This window comes from Salvelinus fontinalis, chromosome 34 (genome assembly GCF_029448725.1).
Source record: "Salvelinus fontinalis isolate EN_2023a chromosome 34, ASM2944872v1, whole genome shotgun sequence".
NCBI lineage: Eukaryota > Metazoa > Chordata > Actinopteri > Salmoniformes > Salmonidae > Salvelinus > Salvelinus fontinalis.
In genome coordinates this window covers 27379855-27396515 of record NC_074698.1, presented here as the reverse complement: position 1 = coordinate 27396515, position 16661 = coordinate 27379855, and the positions used below count along the sequence as shown (strand labels likewise).

Here is a 16661-nt window from a genome sequence, read left to right as displayed (position 1 = left end):
TCCTTCAGGACTGCTGCTGACTAGATGTATTTGTGTTTTTTCCTTCAGGACTGCTGCTGACTAGATGTATTTGTGTTTTTTCCTTCAGGACTGCTGCTGACTAGATGTATTTGTGTTTTTTCCTTCAGGACTGCTGCTGACTAGATGTATTTGTGTTTTTTCCTTCAGGACTGCTGCTGACTAGATGTATTTGTGTTTTTTCCTTCAGGACTGCTGCTGACTAGATGTATTTGTGTTTTTTCCTTCAGGACTGCTGCTGACTAGATGTATTTGTGTTTTTTCCTTCAGGACTGCTGCTGACTAGATGTATTTGTGTTTTTCCCTTCAGGACTGCTGCTGACTAGATGTATTTGTGTTTTTTCCTTCAGGACTGCTGCTGACTAGATGTATTTGTGTTTTTTCCTTCAGGACTGCTGCTGACTAGATGTATTTGTGTTTTTTCCTTCAGGACTGCTGCTGACTAGATGTATTTGTGTTTTTTCCTTCAGGACTGCTGCTGACTAGATGTATTTGTGTTTTTTCCTTCAGGACTGCTGCTGACTAGATGTATTTGTGTTTTTCCCTTCAGGACTGCTGCTGACTAGATGTATTTGTGTTTTTTCCTTCAGGACTGCTGCTGACTAGATGTATTTGTGTTTTTTTCTTCAGGACAGCTTCTGACTAGATGTATTTGTGTTTTTTCGCACCATTCTCCGGTAAACCCTAGACTGTCATGCGTGAAAATCCCAGGAGGCCGGACGTTTCTGAGACGCTGCAACCGGCGTGCCTGGCACCGACGATCATACCACGTTCAAAGTCACTTGTTTTGCCCATTCTAAAGTTCAATCAAACAGTAACTGAATGCCTCAATGTCTGATTTATATACAGTGGCAATTTTAGCATGTAAATCTTGGTGGGGCAAAACAAAAAAAGTGCGATGCATGCCAGCAAAGCCACTAAACATACAACACTAAACAATACATGAATTGCACTATTACGGTGACAAACAGTGCCCACAAACTGTTAGGGCCTACATAAAGCTGTCCCAACACCAGACCCAACACCTTACCACTGCTACACCTGGCTATCAGCGGAGCCTTGTCTGGCAGCGAAACAGTTCATTCAGCCTCATTTACTGCCTTTACATTTTTTCTTTTAAATACATAGCTGATATGGCTGACTTGCTTAAAGCAAAAATGGGGTTTCTAATGACAATTGAGATGTACAAACTATGGCATAAGGGGATGACAAGCAGATAAGAGGCAATCCGTAATTTCAATTAAGACAATGAGCAAGCGACGACGGACGTAGTCAATATAACTATTTGTTCAGCACTTTTGAAATGTACAGCGACAGAATTCAGAACATGGGCCGTTCTTACAGTGTTCTCCCTGTACAACAAGTCAGAACCGTAGGATAAATAAAGGGGGTATATAAACAGACAATGAAAGCTCTTACAATATTCAATGATTACATTTTTCTAAAACAGGTTATAGGCTACATGTGCACCACCAAGTTAGAACTGTAGGCGAAAATGAGAGGTGAAAATAGACCAAATTATTAGGGTGAGGCACAATGAACGCCGTTTGGGTATTTGCGTGTAAAAAAAAAAATACACATCATTTAACACTATTTGACGTGTTAAATTAGCTTTTAATTTGACACGTCAAATAACACTATTCTATTATTGAATGCTGTGTGTGCTGAATTTGCACGAGCGGTCACAAACGATGTGTTTACAATACCGCTTTGGTGAAAATAGACCAAATTATTAGGGTGAGGAACATGGGCTACTAACAGCTTACTACACAACATACACTTATGTATACTGTACCGAAGAAAGTAATACTTCCCTGGCATTTTTAGACTCACCTTGTGAAGGTGGCGCAGCGGACCTTTATGGACACATTTTGTCATCAAAGTCTGGCATTCTCTGGATTTATGGTGGGAACTCTGGGAAAAAAACACAGCCACTCCATTGAATAGCAGGCTAACGTTAGTGGTTTCTTTGCAGTGCTTGCAGTTAGCCACTGATTCCTTCCAAACTAGTCATTGTTGAATTTGCGATTTCCCACTTGTGTAATCTTTATGTCCAGTGGCCGATGAGCACCAATACGTTTTATCTATATTTTCCCTTCACATGACAAGGATTAAGAAGGATTTGCCAGTAGATTGTCGTCTTGATTCATGATGATGATGACTACTAGCTAAGACTTTGAAAGTAAGATGTTGACATGATCAGTCCAATCAAAGCTCCTTTACATAAAACATGATTTTACATCATTTTATTTGTGGCCAATGACCTTGAGCCTTCTTTGAAAGGCACTTGTAATATAACTATATGGCAGGACCCAAAGGGCTGAAATTCTGTATGTCTACCCTTCCTAAGAATTTAGTACTTCATGAGTGACAGAACACTGAGCCAATCACAGCACAATGCTCCTATTTTCTGCTGGCTCACCTCACCACCACAGAAAGCACTGAGCTAGGGTGAAACACCTGCATATTGGAGCTGCCTTACTCAAGAAAGCAAAAAAGAGACCATGTGTGTATGTGGCTTTATTAATTAACTGAATTATATATTTTTTTACATTGTTTGCAAACTGATATGTGGCAAGTATTAATGCTAAAATAACATGCAAAACAGTCAAAAATATATATAATTATATATGTATTTTTTTAGGGGGGGGGGCTAAAAATGTGCACCTACCCTGAATAAATGGGTTGCCACTGTTTATATACCACGGACACACGACTCATATGTAGGAGTGAACCATTTTTGTGAACAGGGTGGTGCACCTAATAACCTGGCCACTCAGTGTAATGTTCAGTATCTATAGATTAGTTCATAGCCACAGTCAGAAACTCTCCACTATGGCTCTAGCCATAGAAATATAATATATTTATGTCATTCTATTTTATTGTATTGATATGATATGGTATGGCTCAGACTGCAGCTATCTCGAGTAGTGTGAGCGTGGTACTTCTCTCGTCTCTACTCCATAGCAACGACCTCTAGATCCGCGTGTACTATGAACTAGAAACCGACTGATGCTCTCTCCTTTCAAATCTCGGATTCTGCAACATCCCATCGCAATATAATATGGTGTTTTTATCTTGTGAAACTGGAGCAGTGAGTCGGCTGTGTCTGGAATGATGCGTAATTGAATTCTTAGTTTTTTTTTGCTGTGTCTGGTAGTTACCTAAGCGCATGCATCTCGGTCTCAACTTGGAATCTCACACCAACAAGGAACTATCATTCGGTGATCAAGTAGATCGATCAAATAAATTAGGATTGAGAACTGTGACAATGTATTGATTTTATCATTGGATACATTTTAATCAACGCTTCTTAACGATGTTACAAATTGGAGACGAAGTTTATTTCTCAGCAGTATTTCTGCTGGTTCTATTCGGGACCAGGAGCGCGATTGGAGCATCGGCCGTCACCGCATCCATTTACGTCTTTATCGTGATGTTTCGGTTCCCACAAGTACCGGCTGACCAGGCAAGTCAGGTGCTGCGGCCCACTGGCCTTGCGAGCGCCGGCGTCCCCGTGGTTGCGCACCGGGCAGGGGGACACGATGCTCCGGAGAACACCATTGCAGCGATCCGAGAGGTGAATCAAGGACAAAGTATCAGTTATCTACCCTGTCTGACCTACTTAATGCTGTAGCTGCAAATAAAATGATGAGTAGGCTTACTGGGCTATAATGATTTGATTTAGGGGCAGCAGGTGAAGTGAGCGGAGGCCGATGAGAGGCATATGACGTCCCTTGTCTGTACTGTGACATTGTTTCATATTATCAGGGGGTTTAATAAATGTTGCCCAAAATCCATGCAGAGGGAGAGCCTGTTAACTTATTTTGCCATGGTTAGTTTTAGTTTAGAATGTCTTGAACATGATTTTTTTGTATCTATTCTTTAATTTGAAATATATTTTGGCTAATTTCTAGGCCTGCTAGATCAGTACAATCCCAGTTGGTTTAATAGCCTGCTGCTCCGTCTCCCCTACTCTGTCTATCTATCCATTTCAGATCTATATCTGTATCCCTTCCTCCTCCCCCTGCTTCATCCTCCTCTCCCGTCCTCTAGGCCAGCAGGAATGGAGCCACAGGGGTGGAGCTGGACTTGGGCTTCACTGCAGATGGAGTGGCGGTGCTGATGCACGATGAGACGGTGGACCGCACCACCAACGGGACGGGAGCGGTGGGCACACTGCGTCTGGCAGAGCTCAGGACGCTGGACGCCACGGGCAAACACAGGCTCAGGTGGGCTTGGCAGGGGAGGGGAGGTTAGGGCCTGGTCCAAAAGCATTGAACTCCTGGGTCATATTCATTCAGGCAGAAAATGGACTGAAAGAGGGAGGGACCAATAAGAAATGCTTGTTTTTGTTTTCTGTTGCAAAACATTTTCAGTTGTATAGCCTAATGAACATGACCTGAATGTTACGCCTTCAGTGTTAGCAGATCTAAAAAGAACACAAGTTGGTGCTTCTGCCAGGAAACACTGGTAGGGTCAGTACCTGGTGCAAACGCTTAGTAACATGGCCCCATGTGTGATCGGTGAGTTCAGTTGGACTTCAAGCAGGACAGAGTCAGGATGACTGAAAATACACTAGTGGGGAGTGTGAACTGTGAATGGTACGAGGCCAGATATAGACCTGTTGGTGGCATCTCAAATATAGCAGCAGTACAAACGTTTGTGTCCCCGCTGGCCTTTGTGTGTCTCCAGGGAGAAGTTCAAGGGGGAGAGGGTGCCAACGCTTCAGGAGGCAGTGGAGGAATGCATCAACCACCAGCTGACCATCTTCTTTGATGTCAAAGATCAACCTGATCAGGTATTGTCCCTGTCTAGGAACAGCCCCTACTTCCTAGATACAACTGGATGTCTGAGGGGATTGGATACAGGTTTAAGCAATATGGTGATGGCTCCATCTTGTCTTCTGATTGTTTACCATATTGCTGACACTTCCAATCCTCCGTTCTTTCCAGGTGTCTAGTGGGTAGGCTATAGGGGTTGTGTCTGGACAGGGCCCTCTCTAGGCAGGTACAATCCTTGTTATAAAGCTTTAGGACTTAGGGCTTCACTACAGTATACACCATGTTTTCCCAACCCTGGTCCTCCAGTACCCTCAACAGTATACATGTTTATTGTAACCCTGGACAAGTACATCTGATTCAACTTGTCAACTAATCATCGAGCCTCAATGAGTTGAATGAGGTGTGTTTGTCCAGGGATACAAGGAAAAGGTGTACTGTTGGGGGTACTGGAGGACCAGGGTTGGGAAACACTGGTATACACACTCCAGCAGCACTTTGAATGACAACCACATCACTGTAAGGTCAAATGGTAGTAAACTGAGTGTATAGGGAGATTAAGGCATGTTAAAACGCCGCTGTTTAAGGTAGTAACATAGGAATCCCTGCTACAGAGACTGGTCAGAAAGAATCTCACAGCTGCCCCAGACAGTGGGTCTGAGAGGAATTCAACCCCCTTTACAATGTGACTCACTATACTTTATACTTTAGATTTGCCAAAGTCCCCTACAGACCTCATTATATATGGAGGAGCAAAGCAGTCAAAAAGAAAATTAAATAGTCTTGGAGCAGTTTCCCAGATACAGATTAAGCCTAATCCTGGAATAAAAATGATTTTTAATAGAGATTCTCCATTGATCATTTTTAGTCCAGGACTAGGCTTCGTCTGTGTCCCAAAAACCGCCCTTTAGTGTTTCATAGTATTAAATTTGTTACATGCACCGAATACAACAGTGAAATGCTTACTTACAAGCCCTTATTAACCAACAATGCAGTTTTAAGAAATTACCTAAAGAAAAAAGTAAGATAAGAATAACAAATAATTAAAGAGCAGCAGTAAATAACAATATGGGGACTATATACAGGAGGTACCGGTACAGAGTCAATGTGCGGGGGCACCGTGGTCGAGGTAATTGAGGTAATATGTACATGTAGGTAGAGTTATTAAAGTGACTATGCATAGATAATAACAGAGAGGCCCAATGCAGCCATTTTCATATCAATATCAAATAATTTCTGGGTAACAAATAAGTACCTTCCTGTAATAGATTTCCATTCAAATTGACCCCCAAAAAATTCTCAACCAAAAAATGTTCTAGGACTGTCTTGGTCTGAGTTCGGAGGGGGAAATGGAAAACTAGCTATTATTCGCAGAGAGGTTAGGAACTCTCTTTCCTATTGGTCTATTAACCAATTTACTGCATGATGTCGTCACCATGGAAAGGCGAAACTCCCGCCCATGCAAACCTGCTGATTAGAAGGTCTTGTGTAGATTGTATTTTCAACCAGCAACTAACAGGAACAAATACTGATCACTTTTTTTCACACTTTTGATGTTGAACAATATGATAAAACACGGGAAACTGAATTTTCACTCCACTGGGCCTTAAATAAAATTCCACTTGCTGACCATAAGATCATCATATATCACAGCCATACTCAACAGGCAGACGTGGTCCAGATCTGAACCCACAATGGGGTCAATACCCTCTGGCTTTTAACTGGCTTTCAGTTGAGAGTTGTAATATTAGAACACACAAGGTGCAATTTAGAAATGTGGTGCATGGCTAGTTTTCCTCTTGTTATGTCATCCACTGACAGATCTGAGAGAGCTATTTATAACCTGTCAGAAATGTCCTGTTGATCAACAAGCCCACGTTAGCTAGGTAGGTAAGTTAGGCTATCTTGATCTTGTAGTTATCATGGCCAGATTGTGCCCAGGAGCCTTTACTTCCAGGGGCCCAACATTTAGATTTTTGTTGACTCACTCAGGTGACATCGAAAAATGGATAGAAGTGCAGAAAATTTGCTTTAAAACGGCAATATTTTCTTTCCGCTAACAAGAGGGGTGTGAAACGTTGAGGTCGCGAGGTGGGGGTTGGGTCCAATAAAGACAATATCAATCCGGACCTTTGCCACAGAGGAAATTTGTGTGACCGGACCTTCTCAAATAGTAGTCCTGATATATCATGTTGTATTGTCACATACAAAGGATAGGTGCAGTGAAATGTGTTATTTTACAGGCTCAGCCATAGTAGTACGGCGCGCCTTGAGCAAATTAGGGGTAAGTGCCTTGCTCAATGGTACATCGGCAGATTTGTCACCTTGTCGACTCTAGAATTCAAACCAGTGAGCTTTTGGTTACTCTGCCACCTGTCGCCCACATGTATTTGTGTTACACTGCATGTAGTCTGACAGTACTGTAGATGTTCCCTCCTCTCCACCAGGCAGCTGCAGCCCTAGGGGAGATGTATCGCAAACACCCTGTCCTCTACAACTCCAGCATTGTCTGTTCCTTTCAACCTAAACTTATCTACAAGGTAACCTTTGTAACGTCTCTGGTCATTTGACATTTATGTTTGTTCGAAAACAACATTTCAACTCCGTAACACACAACATAGCCCAACTATATGCACAAAAACTTCAAATTAAACTGTAAATATGAGTTGAGACATCCATGTGCACATTTAGTCATCTTCTGTTCCATTATAGTAGTGTTTTTCCTATCGTGTGCAGTTCAGCACCAGTCTGGTCCCAGGTCTGTTTGTACTGTTTTGCCAACTCCTACGGTCATTGTCATGTTTGGCCTGAAAACAACCATTGTCAAACAGGTGTGGGTCCAGGCTTGTTACACACTGTATGGATGTGTTATTACAATACTGTTATCTGTCCTCATAACCATAACACCACCTCTGACCTCCTCATCGGTCAACTTCTCCAGATGCGTCAGGCGGACCCTGGGGTGGTCACAGCCCTGACCCACCGGCCCTGGAGCCTCAGTCGCTATGGCGATGGAACACCCCGTTCCCTGTCAGCGTGGACAAACTACTGGCTGGGAGTTCTGGATGTGCTGCTGGACTGGGCCCACCATCACCTGTTGTGGAACCTGTGTGGCGTCTCAGCCATCCTCATGCAGAAGGATTTCATCTCCCTGTGAGTAATACGAACAGCAGTGGCTCGGCCTACTGAGTTTGTTACATGGCTTGTGTTCATTAGGGAGAAAATTGAGTAAAACACTCTGAAACTGGGGACACTATATGGACTTTTTCAATAGGAAACTCTCATTTTTGTTTTCCGTTGCAAAATGTTTTTCTACATACAGTGTAGCCCTAATGAACATGACCATGGATTGAATCACACAGCATTGCGTGTTAATATCAGCGGAAGTTCAAAATTGATACAATTGTATCCTATTGTCAGATAACATATACTGTCTGTATTCATATAATATATTGATGTTTGTTGAAATATTAAAACAAACACGATACCCTGACCACTGACCCAACATGTCTCCACTCCCCTGATCTATCCCTCTCTACAGGGACTATGTCCAGTACTGGGCAGAGCGAGGGGTGGAGGTGGTGGGCTGGACCATCAACACGGCCGTGGATAAACAGTTCTACCAAGATGTCCTGAAGATCAGCTATATCACTGACAGCCTGAGGGAAGACTGTGAGCCTCACTACTGACTGACACACAACACACACACACTTCTAGACTACTACCTAACAATAACACGTAGTTGTACAAGGACAGACCTCACTATCATAGGGAATATGAATATGGAGTATGAATGTACAGGACAGTACACATCCAATATAGCTGCATAGCAGATCATTTTCTAGTTCAGGTTGCCCCTTTTAACCAGAATAGTTTTCACTGCAAACACTCAAACAAGATCATACAATGTCAACCCTCATTTGACAACTATACAACACCAGCAATAGCAACATCATCTCAGAAATACTCTCTTGAACCAATCATCACACCACTAAATGCAGACAATTTGCTAATTTGCCATGTTGAATTGTTCATCTTCATACTGATCTGTGCATTAGGAGATTAGGCTACATTCATTCATATTGTATTAACGATATGACACTATAACAATGGTACAAAATACAACTCTCTTTGTTGACATGTATCTTTGATTTGTCAATGAAAACATGATGTACAATGTATCCTTTATGAAACCATGTTATTTATCAGGACTACTGCAGGCCCACTGTAAATATTGGAAAAATAAATATCCCCTGTCCTAATGTACATGCAGATTGGTGCTGAATAGTGAGTATTCCAGTGTATATGTGATTGTATTGTATGGCCACTGTGTATACATGATGGGGGTACACCTTATTCTTGTTTTGTTAATCTCTGAGAGCAACGTTGAGGACAGCGGCAATCCACTATCTTCAGACCTGTCCTCTGCCATACAGTCAGTTGGTCACTGTCGCTTTAAAAGACGGAGGGAGGCGTGTTGCGATGTCAAAATGTATGCGCTGCGTTGGTTGAGTGTCTTTGCAGCTCAATGACAGCTCATGTTTCATCAGATCTGACATTGTACCGACTCGGACAGCCCCAAGGACCAAAGTTACCTACTTCTTCACACGCTGGATGCAAGGCGATCAGCTCGTGCCACAGGGCCTCAGGAGAACGTATCAATCTATCATGGTTTGTTTTCAGATACGTTTTCAACTAGAATGATTGAATACCGAAAAACAGGAGCTTGATTCATGGGTATGTTGTTGCGCGGCAGATTATCCCAAAAGTTTCCACCAGTCGTTCGCAGTGCAGAAGATTCTAGTAGTTGAAATGCAGAGATCATTTTGAAACGGAATTTGCCCAATGTAACAGGAAAAACACGGACCTGTTTTTTTTTTATCGTGGATGCGTCGAGAAATTACACGAGAGGAAATATTGTAAATATTTTATAAATTATAAACTGAGCCTATACCCAATTTGCCTCTGACATAACCGGCCTGGGAAGTCTATAGGACACTTCAAAGTGCCATACTGAAGTTCACTTGGATTTTGCTAGCACATGATGTACACAATTACAAAAGGTCCCAGCAAACTTGTTACACAGCGACGAACAGGTGAGTGTGGTGGATTCTAGGAGACCGATTCGGACACTTTTGTAACAAAGTGGCAGTGACCTCTCGCTCACACTGTCATCAAAGTGATGATACATTGTAATTCTGAGCTTAGATACATGCCTTGTTACATGTTAACATTTACAGTGTGGCACGAGTGTATATTTGCGCATGTTTTACGCATGTGCGCCAATGTTGATGCCAATCCATTAAAGGGGCTTCATTCAGAGGCAGTAACATACATTCGGTGTTTTCAGTGGTTAACTTAACATGTTGATATTGCTTTCCTTTTCAGTACAATGTTGATATCTATTACCTTTTTTAATATCAGGTCAAACGCAGCAGATTGACAAAATAAATGACTTCAAGCACAAACAAACGCCTTGGTCTATACCAGAGTAAGTACTATTATTGCATTGTACATATGTTTAACCGTGTTATTAGCGTATAATGGCAGTGTCACTGTTATTGTTGTACTGTAATGATGTTTGGCATAGCTTCGACCTGCAGCCTGTGAAGCATTAAAGTTTCACTAGCATCGACACTTGCAACATTGTTGTAGCGCGAGCGCCTGTATTGGCATGTAATAGTAGAACGCTAGATATAAAAACTAATATCCACGGGGCACATTCTATCACAAGACACACTGTTGTAGGTCTTTTCCAAACCACAGCCACCTGCTTTTATGTCATTGAACAGGGGCGTGAAACGACCTTGTGTGTGGGAAGCAAGGTTACTCACAAGCGTTTGTTGTCACTGTCTAGTCCCAACACGTGCATGCTAGCTGAGCAACATGCTAGCTTGGTAGTTGCTCTCTGCTGTCTACTCACACATGTTTACTAAGTTTCAAGATAACCAGTTTCAAATAAACAGCAACAATAAGGCGTTTATCATATCTTTAGCAATATTTCACTAAGTTGGTCCTGATCGAGTAGAGAGAAGCACAATATGCGGCATATCCATCATGGCATCCTCCATACTGTTAAATAAAGGTCAAATAAAAATACTGCATTCTTATCATGTGGGCTTTCGTTATCACCATAGAAACCTTACTGTGTTCGAAGGTATGGTAACCGATGTGGTTCAGGTGACTGACTTCCTATCTAGCTAGTCCTTGCTCTGAGTGAAGCATACATTATAATTCATTTGTCATGAATGAATGATTGAGAGAGAGCAGAGTGAGAAATTTATGATGCCTTAACTACAGTAGCAAACATGCCTAAGAAACTCTATTTGGAGACCATTTCATCATGTCATATTTACTATAGGTATATTGTGTGTAGACTTAAAATAAATGTTGTTTAAGCCCATCTTTTTTGTCCTGCAGCTCTCCTGCACCCAAGATCGTGTTTAACCGTCTGAATGGGAAGAAGTACCACAACACCCCAGCAGCTCTTCTACAGGTGGACCCCCAACCCAAGGAAGGCTTCACTTCTGCACACCAGGAGAATGTCAAGTTTATCTATGAAGGTAAAGGAGTGAGATACCCTAGATATACAATTTCTAGAATGGACCAAGCCCCTCAAACCTTGGCAATTTTACTTTTACAATACACTCACGAGTACACTTAATATGGTTGTGACTGAGGACTTCTATGGACAATGGGCCTCTGGGATCTGATCTTGCCCCTACAACCCACTTTACAAAGAATGTGTGTTTCTCTTTCAACATGGTCAGCCATGTTCTCAGTCAACATTATGAATGTTGACCATAGTAAACATAATATTACCATACTATTATTATTCACCTCATCTACAGTCTGAGTAGTCTCCAAATCATCTCCTTTCTGTCTAGTGTCCCTTTAGAGGTGACAGTAGGACCTCTCCTCTAACACTTCCTCCAAGTGTTCTCCCACCCAACTACAGGCAGGGTGAGGGTCAGGGTTGGACCAGGCGTTAGTCTCCACAGGCAGGGAGAGGGTCAGGGTTGGACCAGGCTTTAGTCTCCCCTCCCAGGCTCAGCAGCACAGCTGCACTGACACTGATACCAGTAATAGCAGGCACACAGCTCAGGGAGCTGGCTGGAATTCCACTGCCCTCACACCCAAATTGAAGCCCTCTGCCAGCACCATCGTGTGTGTCTATCTGTCTGTGTGTGTGTAAATGATCTACTCTGCCTCCAACGAAGGTAGTACACAATGGCTTCTAGAAATATGTGTTGATAGTCACTGCATGAGTCTGCAGTGTAATTGAATGAAGACACAAGTATTTTTTTGTGCATAAGTGGAGCTCTACACAGTAAGCTAAATGACTGTATTTCAACATTAACCCTAGCCTACCCAGCCAAACAGCATGTGTAACTTGTTAAGTCATTTCTCCCTTGCCCATGTGACACACTAGGTCGTTCCAACTGAACGTTTGCAATGGCAGCACATGACCTACTTAACCTTGGTCAGAGTGGACAAGGACAAAAAGTAGGCCCTGCTCTTACTAGGCTTTCTACAGAGAGGTTCTAGAAATGAGGATTACAACAAGTTTTATAGGATCATTAACCAGTAAATACACATTTTAGGCCACTACAGTTACACCTGTAACATTAGAAAACAACCTGGTGGTTCAACAGGTGTAAGTCATGTGAAGGTCCATATGGTGAAAGGTGCCTATCATAGATCTGACAGGATTGGATCATTCATATGGGAGCTCCATCTTGCCTTCACTATGAGCATGTTTAAGTAAAATGATAGTAACGCAAACTTGCCTTCATCGTTCATTGGTTCATTTATGCAGTCATTCATTCCCCAGTACGGGTTCATTTTGATTACCACACGCTACCGCATTTTGACTTGTGATTTTATTACATTAGTACTTGAAACATTTGGACTAGTGAGATAATATTGGTCATTAGTGCCAGTGGACTGAACGCTCATAAATCCACATGACAGAGTGCATTATTTAACATGTAGTTTTAAACGCGGCATGCTATGTCACATTCACCCTACTGGACCTTACACTGTGGGTGTGACGTGGCACGACTACTTTTGTTCAAAGGTTATTTCCTTTTTACACATTTTAAGCTGCAACATGTTTTAACCTGACTGACTCTTAGGGTGAGTTTCCCCCCATTTTATGTTCCACTATATGACTGTCTGCTTTCATATTGTTTTCTTCTTTGTTTCTCCTGGTAGTATTTTTTTTTATTTTATTTTTTATTTTATACATTTTATTCACTTTTCTCCCCAATTTTTGTCGTATCCAATCGCTAGTAATTACTATCTTGTCTCATCGCTACAACTCCCGTACGGGCAGACGAAGGTCGAAAGCCACGCGTCCTCCGAAGCACAACCCAACCAAGCCGCACTGCTTCTTAACACAGCGCGCCTCAAACCCGGAAGCCAGCCGCACCAATGTGTCGGAGGAAACACCGTGCACCTGGCCCCCATGGTTAGCGCGCACTGCGCCCGGCCCGCCACAGGAGTCGATGAGACAAGGATATCCCTACCGGCCAAACCCTCCCTAACCCGGACGACGCTAGCCCAATTGTGCGTCGCCCCACGGACCTCCCGGTCGCGGCCGGCTGCGACAGAGCCTGGGCGCGAACCCAGAGACTCTGGTGGCGCAGCTAGCACTGCGATGCAGTGCCCTAGACCACTGCGCCACCCGGGAGGCCCCTTGGTAGTATTTTCATATTGTTTTCTTCTTCTTTGTTTCTCCTGGTAGTATTTTGATATTGTTTTCTTCTTCTTTGTTTCTCCTGGTAGTATTTTCATATTGTTTTCTTCTTTGTTTCTCCTGGTAGTATTTTGATATTGTTTTCTTTGTTTCTCCTGGTAGTATTTGCAATGTTAAACTAAAGTATGTCTGAGAACAATCTATAGATTTCTAAGAAAACCCAAGGAACCTACATTCAATTCTACTGAAGGCTGCATGTATCCAGGTTGTGTCTTGTGTGTTGCTGTTGCAGTCTGGCAGGAGGTAGTGCAGCTGGCGGGGGAGGGAGGAGCCAGTGACGAGACAGGAAGTGCTCAGGGACCAGTGCAGTATTCAGACACCAACCCCAGCCCCAACCCAGCCATGAAGAGTGAGTCCTGCCCTGAGTCTACCTTCTCCATCAGTCTCATCCCTTAAACACTCTTTCACTGTAATCTGTTCTCCATTCTCTCCCCCTCATCACATTTCCTTGACACTAAACCACTTCCTCTGTCCGTACCCCCCATGCTTTTCACACCCAATGGAAAGATACACCTTCTTTTGGTCACCTGGACAGCAGGTCACATCTGCATGTGTGTTAGGACTGTCACAGCACTGCCACCACATAAACCAGTGTGATGTAGAGTTGTGTCAGTCATCATGTTTTCATTCTTAGCAATGAGAAGAGGCGTTTTGGGAAAGTCATATTGGGGAACATTCGGGAAGTCATATTGGGAAAGTCATATTGGAGTTCATTGACTGGGAATGTCATATTGGGAAACATTGGGAAAGTCATGTTGGGAAAGTTCTGATATGACCTCTGAGTTGTCAATGTTCGTGGTCTTAAGTGCAGTGCATTTGAAATTGTGAAAATTATGAGTAAATACTGCTTGTTTTGGCCTGCATGGTGACAACACCAGGTGGTAAATTAGTTAATAGACCAATAAGAAAGAGAATTCCAAACCTCTCTGCCAATAACAGCTAGTTTTCGGTTTTCCATTCCCTACTCAGATCACTCCCAGACAGTCATAGCAAAATTCTTGCTTGTGAAATTGCTCTTTGCTAAGAAGCTATTTTTGTTTCTTTTTGACCATTTTAATTGAAAACAGTCAAGTGAAGTACTTAATTGTTACCCAGAAATTATTTAATATTGAGTTAAAAACAGCTGCATTGGACCTTAAGTAATTTCACCACTGAATTCTTACTTTAGTTTTCTAAAATATAGTCACCATCTATGTTTGACCAGTTCCAATAATGTGCTTCTAACCTTTGTTCACACCATCACTCTACAAAAACGTTGAGGTCCACTTGTTAATGCTGCCACACCATAACCCAATGTATGAGGCCTCCTCTAACTCTCTTCTTTTCCCCGTCCCCAGACTTTGTTCCCATCGATCTGGATGAGTGGTGGGCCCAGCGCTTCCTGGCCAACATTAACAACCTGTCCTGATGGGCTCCACCATCTGGGGCCCCATCGGCCAGGGAAGAGGGCCTTATGGAGGGGCCTGAAGGTCGGGTGAGAGGGGGGTTCCACCAGGTTGGAGCCTAGTGCACCTGGTAACAGGTGTGGGTCTTCTCCAGAGGAGTGGAAATATGGGATGGCGATGGGCATTACTTGAGAGCAGCGCTGGGACGCAGCCATGACAACCCCTCACCTGAACTCTTTTACCTTTTTAACAGAAAGAGTACAACCAACCAACACTAACCAACCAACGCTGTCCACTTGGGCAGCTACCCGGAAGATACAAGTCTTGAATTTTTGGTTATTCTCCATCTCTCAAGTCCAACACTGTGGACTAAGATGTCAAAATGTCTGTACTACTTTAAAAACGCAGTAAAGATGTGTTTTCAAGACGTGGTGGTGAGATTTATTTTTCACTAAATTGGAGGTTGGATGTGGCTTGCAATGCCACAGCTCTACACAGGGTGTCACTGATGTCAAACTGTGGTCCACTGCGTGGCTACATTATTTTATTTGTATTTGACCTTTATTTAACTAGGCAAGTCAGTTAAGAACAAAGTCTTATTTACAATGACACTGGCCAAACCCTAACCCGGAGGACGCTGGGAAAATTGTGCACCGCCCTATGGGACTCCCAATCACAACCGGTTGTGATACAGCCTGGAATCGAACAAGGGTCTGTAGTGACGCCTCAAGCACTGAGACGTAGCGCCTTGGACCGCTGTGCCACTTGGGAGCCCGTGGAGAGAACTGATCCCTGTTTATACCTGCTGCTAACATGCATCCTGCTCTTGGCCATATTCTGATTTAGCCCACAGGTATAGACAATTTAAAAAGAAGGGATTGTGATCAGATCTTCCTGACCTCCAGAGGTAGTCATGCTGTGTTCATAGTTCCACCTCCAGAGGTAGTGGGGAACTGATTGATTGGTTGGATGAAAGCTTAGTGGGAAGAGCTTAGTGACAGGTCAGTCAGTAGAGTTAACAGGTGAGAGTTAAATACACTAAGGGCTGGCAGGGAGGTTGGAGGTGGATGAAGGGTCAGGGAGAGAGATTTTTTATTTTTATTAAAAAAATATTTCACCAGGTAGGCCAGTTGAGAACAAGTTCTCATTAACAACTGCGACCTGGCCAAGATAAAGCAAAGCAGTGCGACAAAAACAACAACACAGAGTTACACAAACAAACGTACAGTCAATAACACAATAGAAAAATCTATGTACATTGTGTGCAAATGTAGTAAGATTAGGGAGGTAAGGCAATAAATAGGCCATAGTGGAAAAATAATTACAATTTAGCATTGGCGGGTCAGGGAGAGAGGATGGAGGTGGATGGAGGGTCAGGGAGAGAGGCTGGAGGTGGATGGCGGGTCAGGGAGGGAGTATGGAGGGAGACTGGAGGGTGTTAAATTAGGCGAGGAGAGAGGACACAAAGAACTGAGGAAATAATAATTGAGAAAGAGTCTTGGAATTCTGCTTAGGAGTTTTCCTCATTCAGGGCAGGATTCAATACAAGGCTCATTACAGAGCAGCACTAGACAATAGAAAGCTGACATGAATCATGGGTCACGTTCAGCAGGACCCAATGTTTTGGGTTCATATATAAATGGGCTATTTATGTATAACAAACATGCCTCTGACATGTAGACTAAGGAATCACATCAGCTCAATTAATGATATTTC

At 43.0% G+C, this 16661-nt stretch overlaps 2 protein-coding genes across 3 annotated transcripts; both read left to right on the top strand.

Moving 5' to 3' along the window:
• The first annotated feature begins 2757 nt into the window (after positions 1–2757).
• LOC129833654 (glycerophosphodiester phosphodiesterase 1-like) lies at positions 2758–9065 on the top strand. Of its 2 annotated transcripts, none has more exons than XM_055898368.1 (6): positions 2758–3598; positions 4075–4250; positions 4714–4819; positions 7226–7339; positions 7741–7952; positions 8341–9065. In XM_055898368.1, the coding sequence occupies exons 1-6, from the start codon at positions 3338–3340 to the stop codon at positions 8486–8488; spliced, it is 1017 nt and encodes a 338-aa protein (XP_055754343.1). In that variant the 5' UTR covers positions 2758–3337; the 3' UTR covers positions 8489–9065. The 2 variants fall into 2 exon arrangements, with proteins under 2 accessions (XP_055754343.1, XP_055754344.1); XM_055898369.1 differs by having other exon boundaries at positions 2760–3598; positions 7247–7339.
• Positions 9066–9164: 99 nt separating this feature from the next.
• LOC129833655 (MAPK regulated corepressor interacting protein 2-like) lies at positions 9165–15372 on the top strand. Its single transcript, XM_055898370.1, has 5 exons — positions 9165–9895; positions 10224–10290; positions 11220–11362; positions 13793–13909; positions 14898–15372. The coding sequence occupies exons 1-5, from the start codon at positions 9841–9843 to the stop codon at positions 14966–14968; spliced, it is 453 nt and encodes a 150-aa protein (XP_055754345.1). The 5' UTR covers positions 9165–9840; the 3' UTR covers positions 14969–15372.
• Positions 15373–16661: the final 1289 nt, after the last annotated feature.

Excerpts from the sequence above, each read along its gene's own strand:
- LOC129833654 (XM_055898368.1), top strand. The coding sequence starts at position 3,338 with ATGTTACAAATTGGAGACGAAGTTTATTTCTCAGCAGTATTTCTGCTG. Across the intron at positions 3,599-4,074 it reads CCATTGCAGCGATCCGAGAG|GCCAGCAGGAATGGAGCCAC; the intron begins GTGAATCAAGGA and ends CCCGTCCTCTAG. Across the intron at positions 7,953-8,340 it reads CAGAAGGATTTCATCTCCCT|GGACTATGTCCAGTACTGGG; the intron begins GTGAGTAATACG and ends CCCTCTCTACAG.
- LOC129833655 (XM_055898370.1), top strand. The coding sequence starts at position 9,841 with ATGATGTACACAATTACAAAAGGTCCCAGCAAACTTGTTACACAGCGA. Across the intron at positions 9,896-10,223 it reads TGTTACACAGCGACGAACAG|GTCAAACGCAGCAGATTGAC; the intron begins GTGAGTGTGGTG and ends TTTTAATATCAG. Across the intron at positions 10,291-11,219 it reads ACGCCTTGGTCTATACCAGA|CTCTCCTGCACCCAAGATCG; the intron begins GTAAGTACTATT and ends TTTGTCCTGCAG.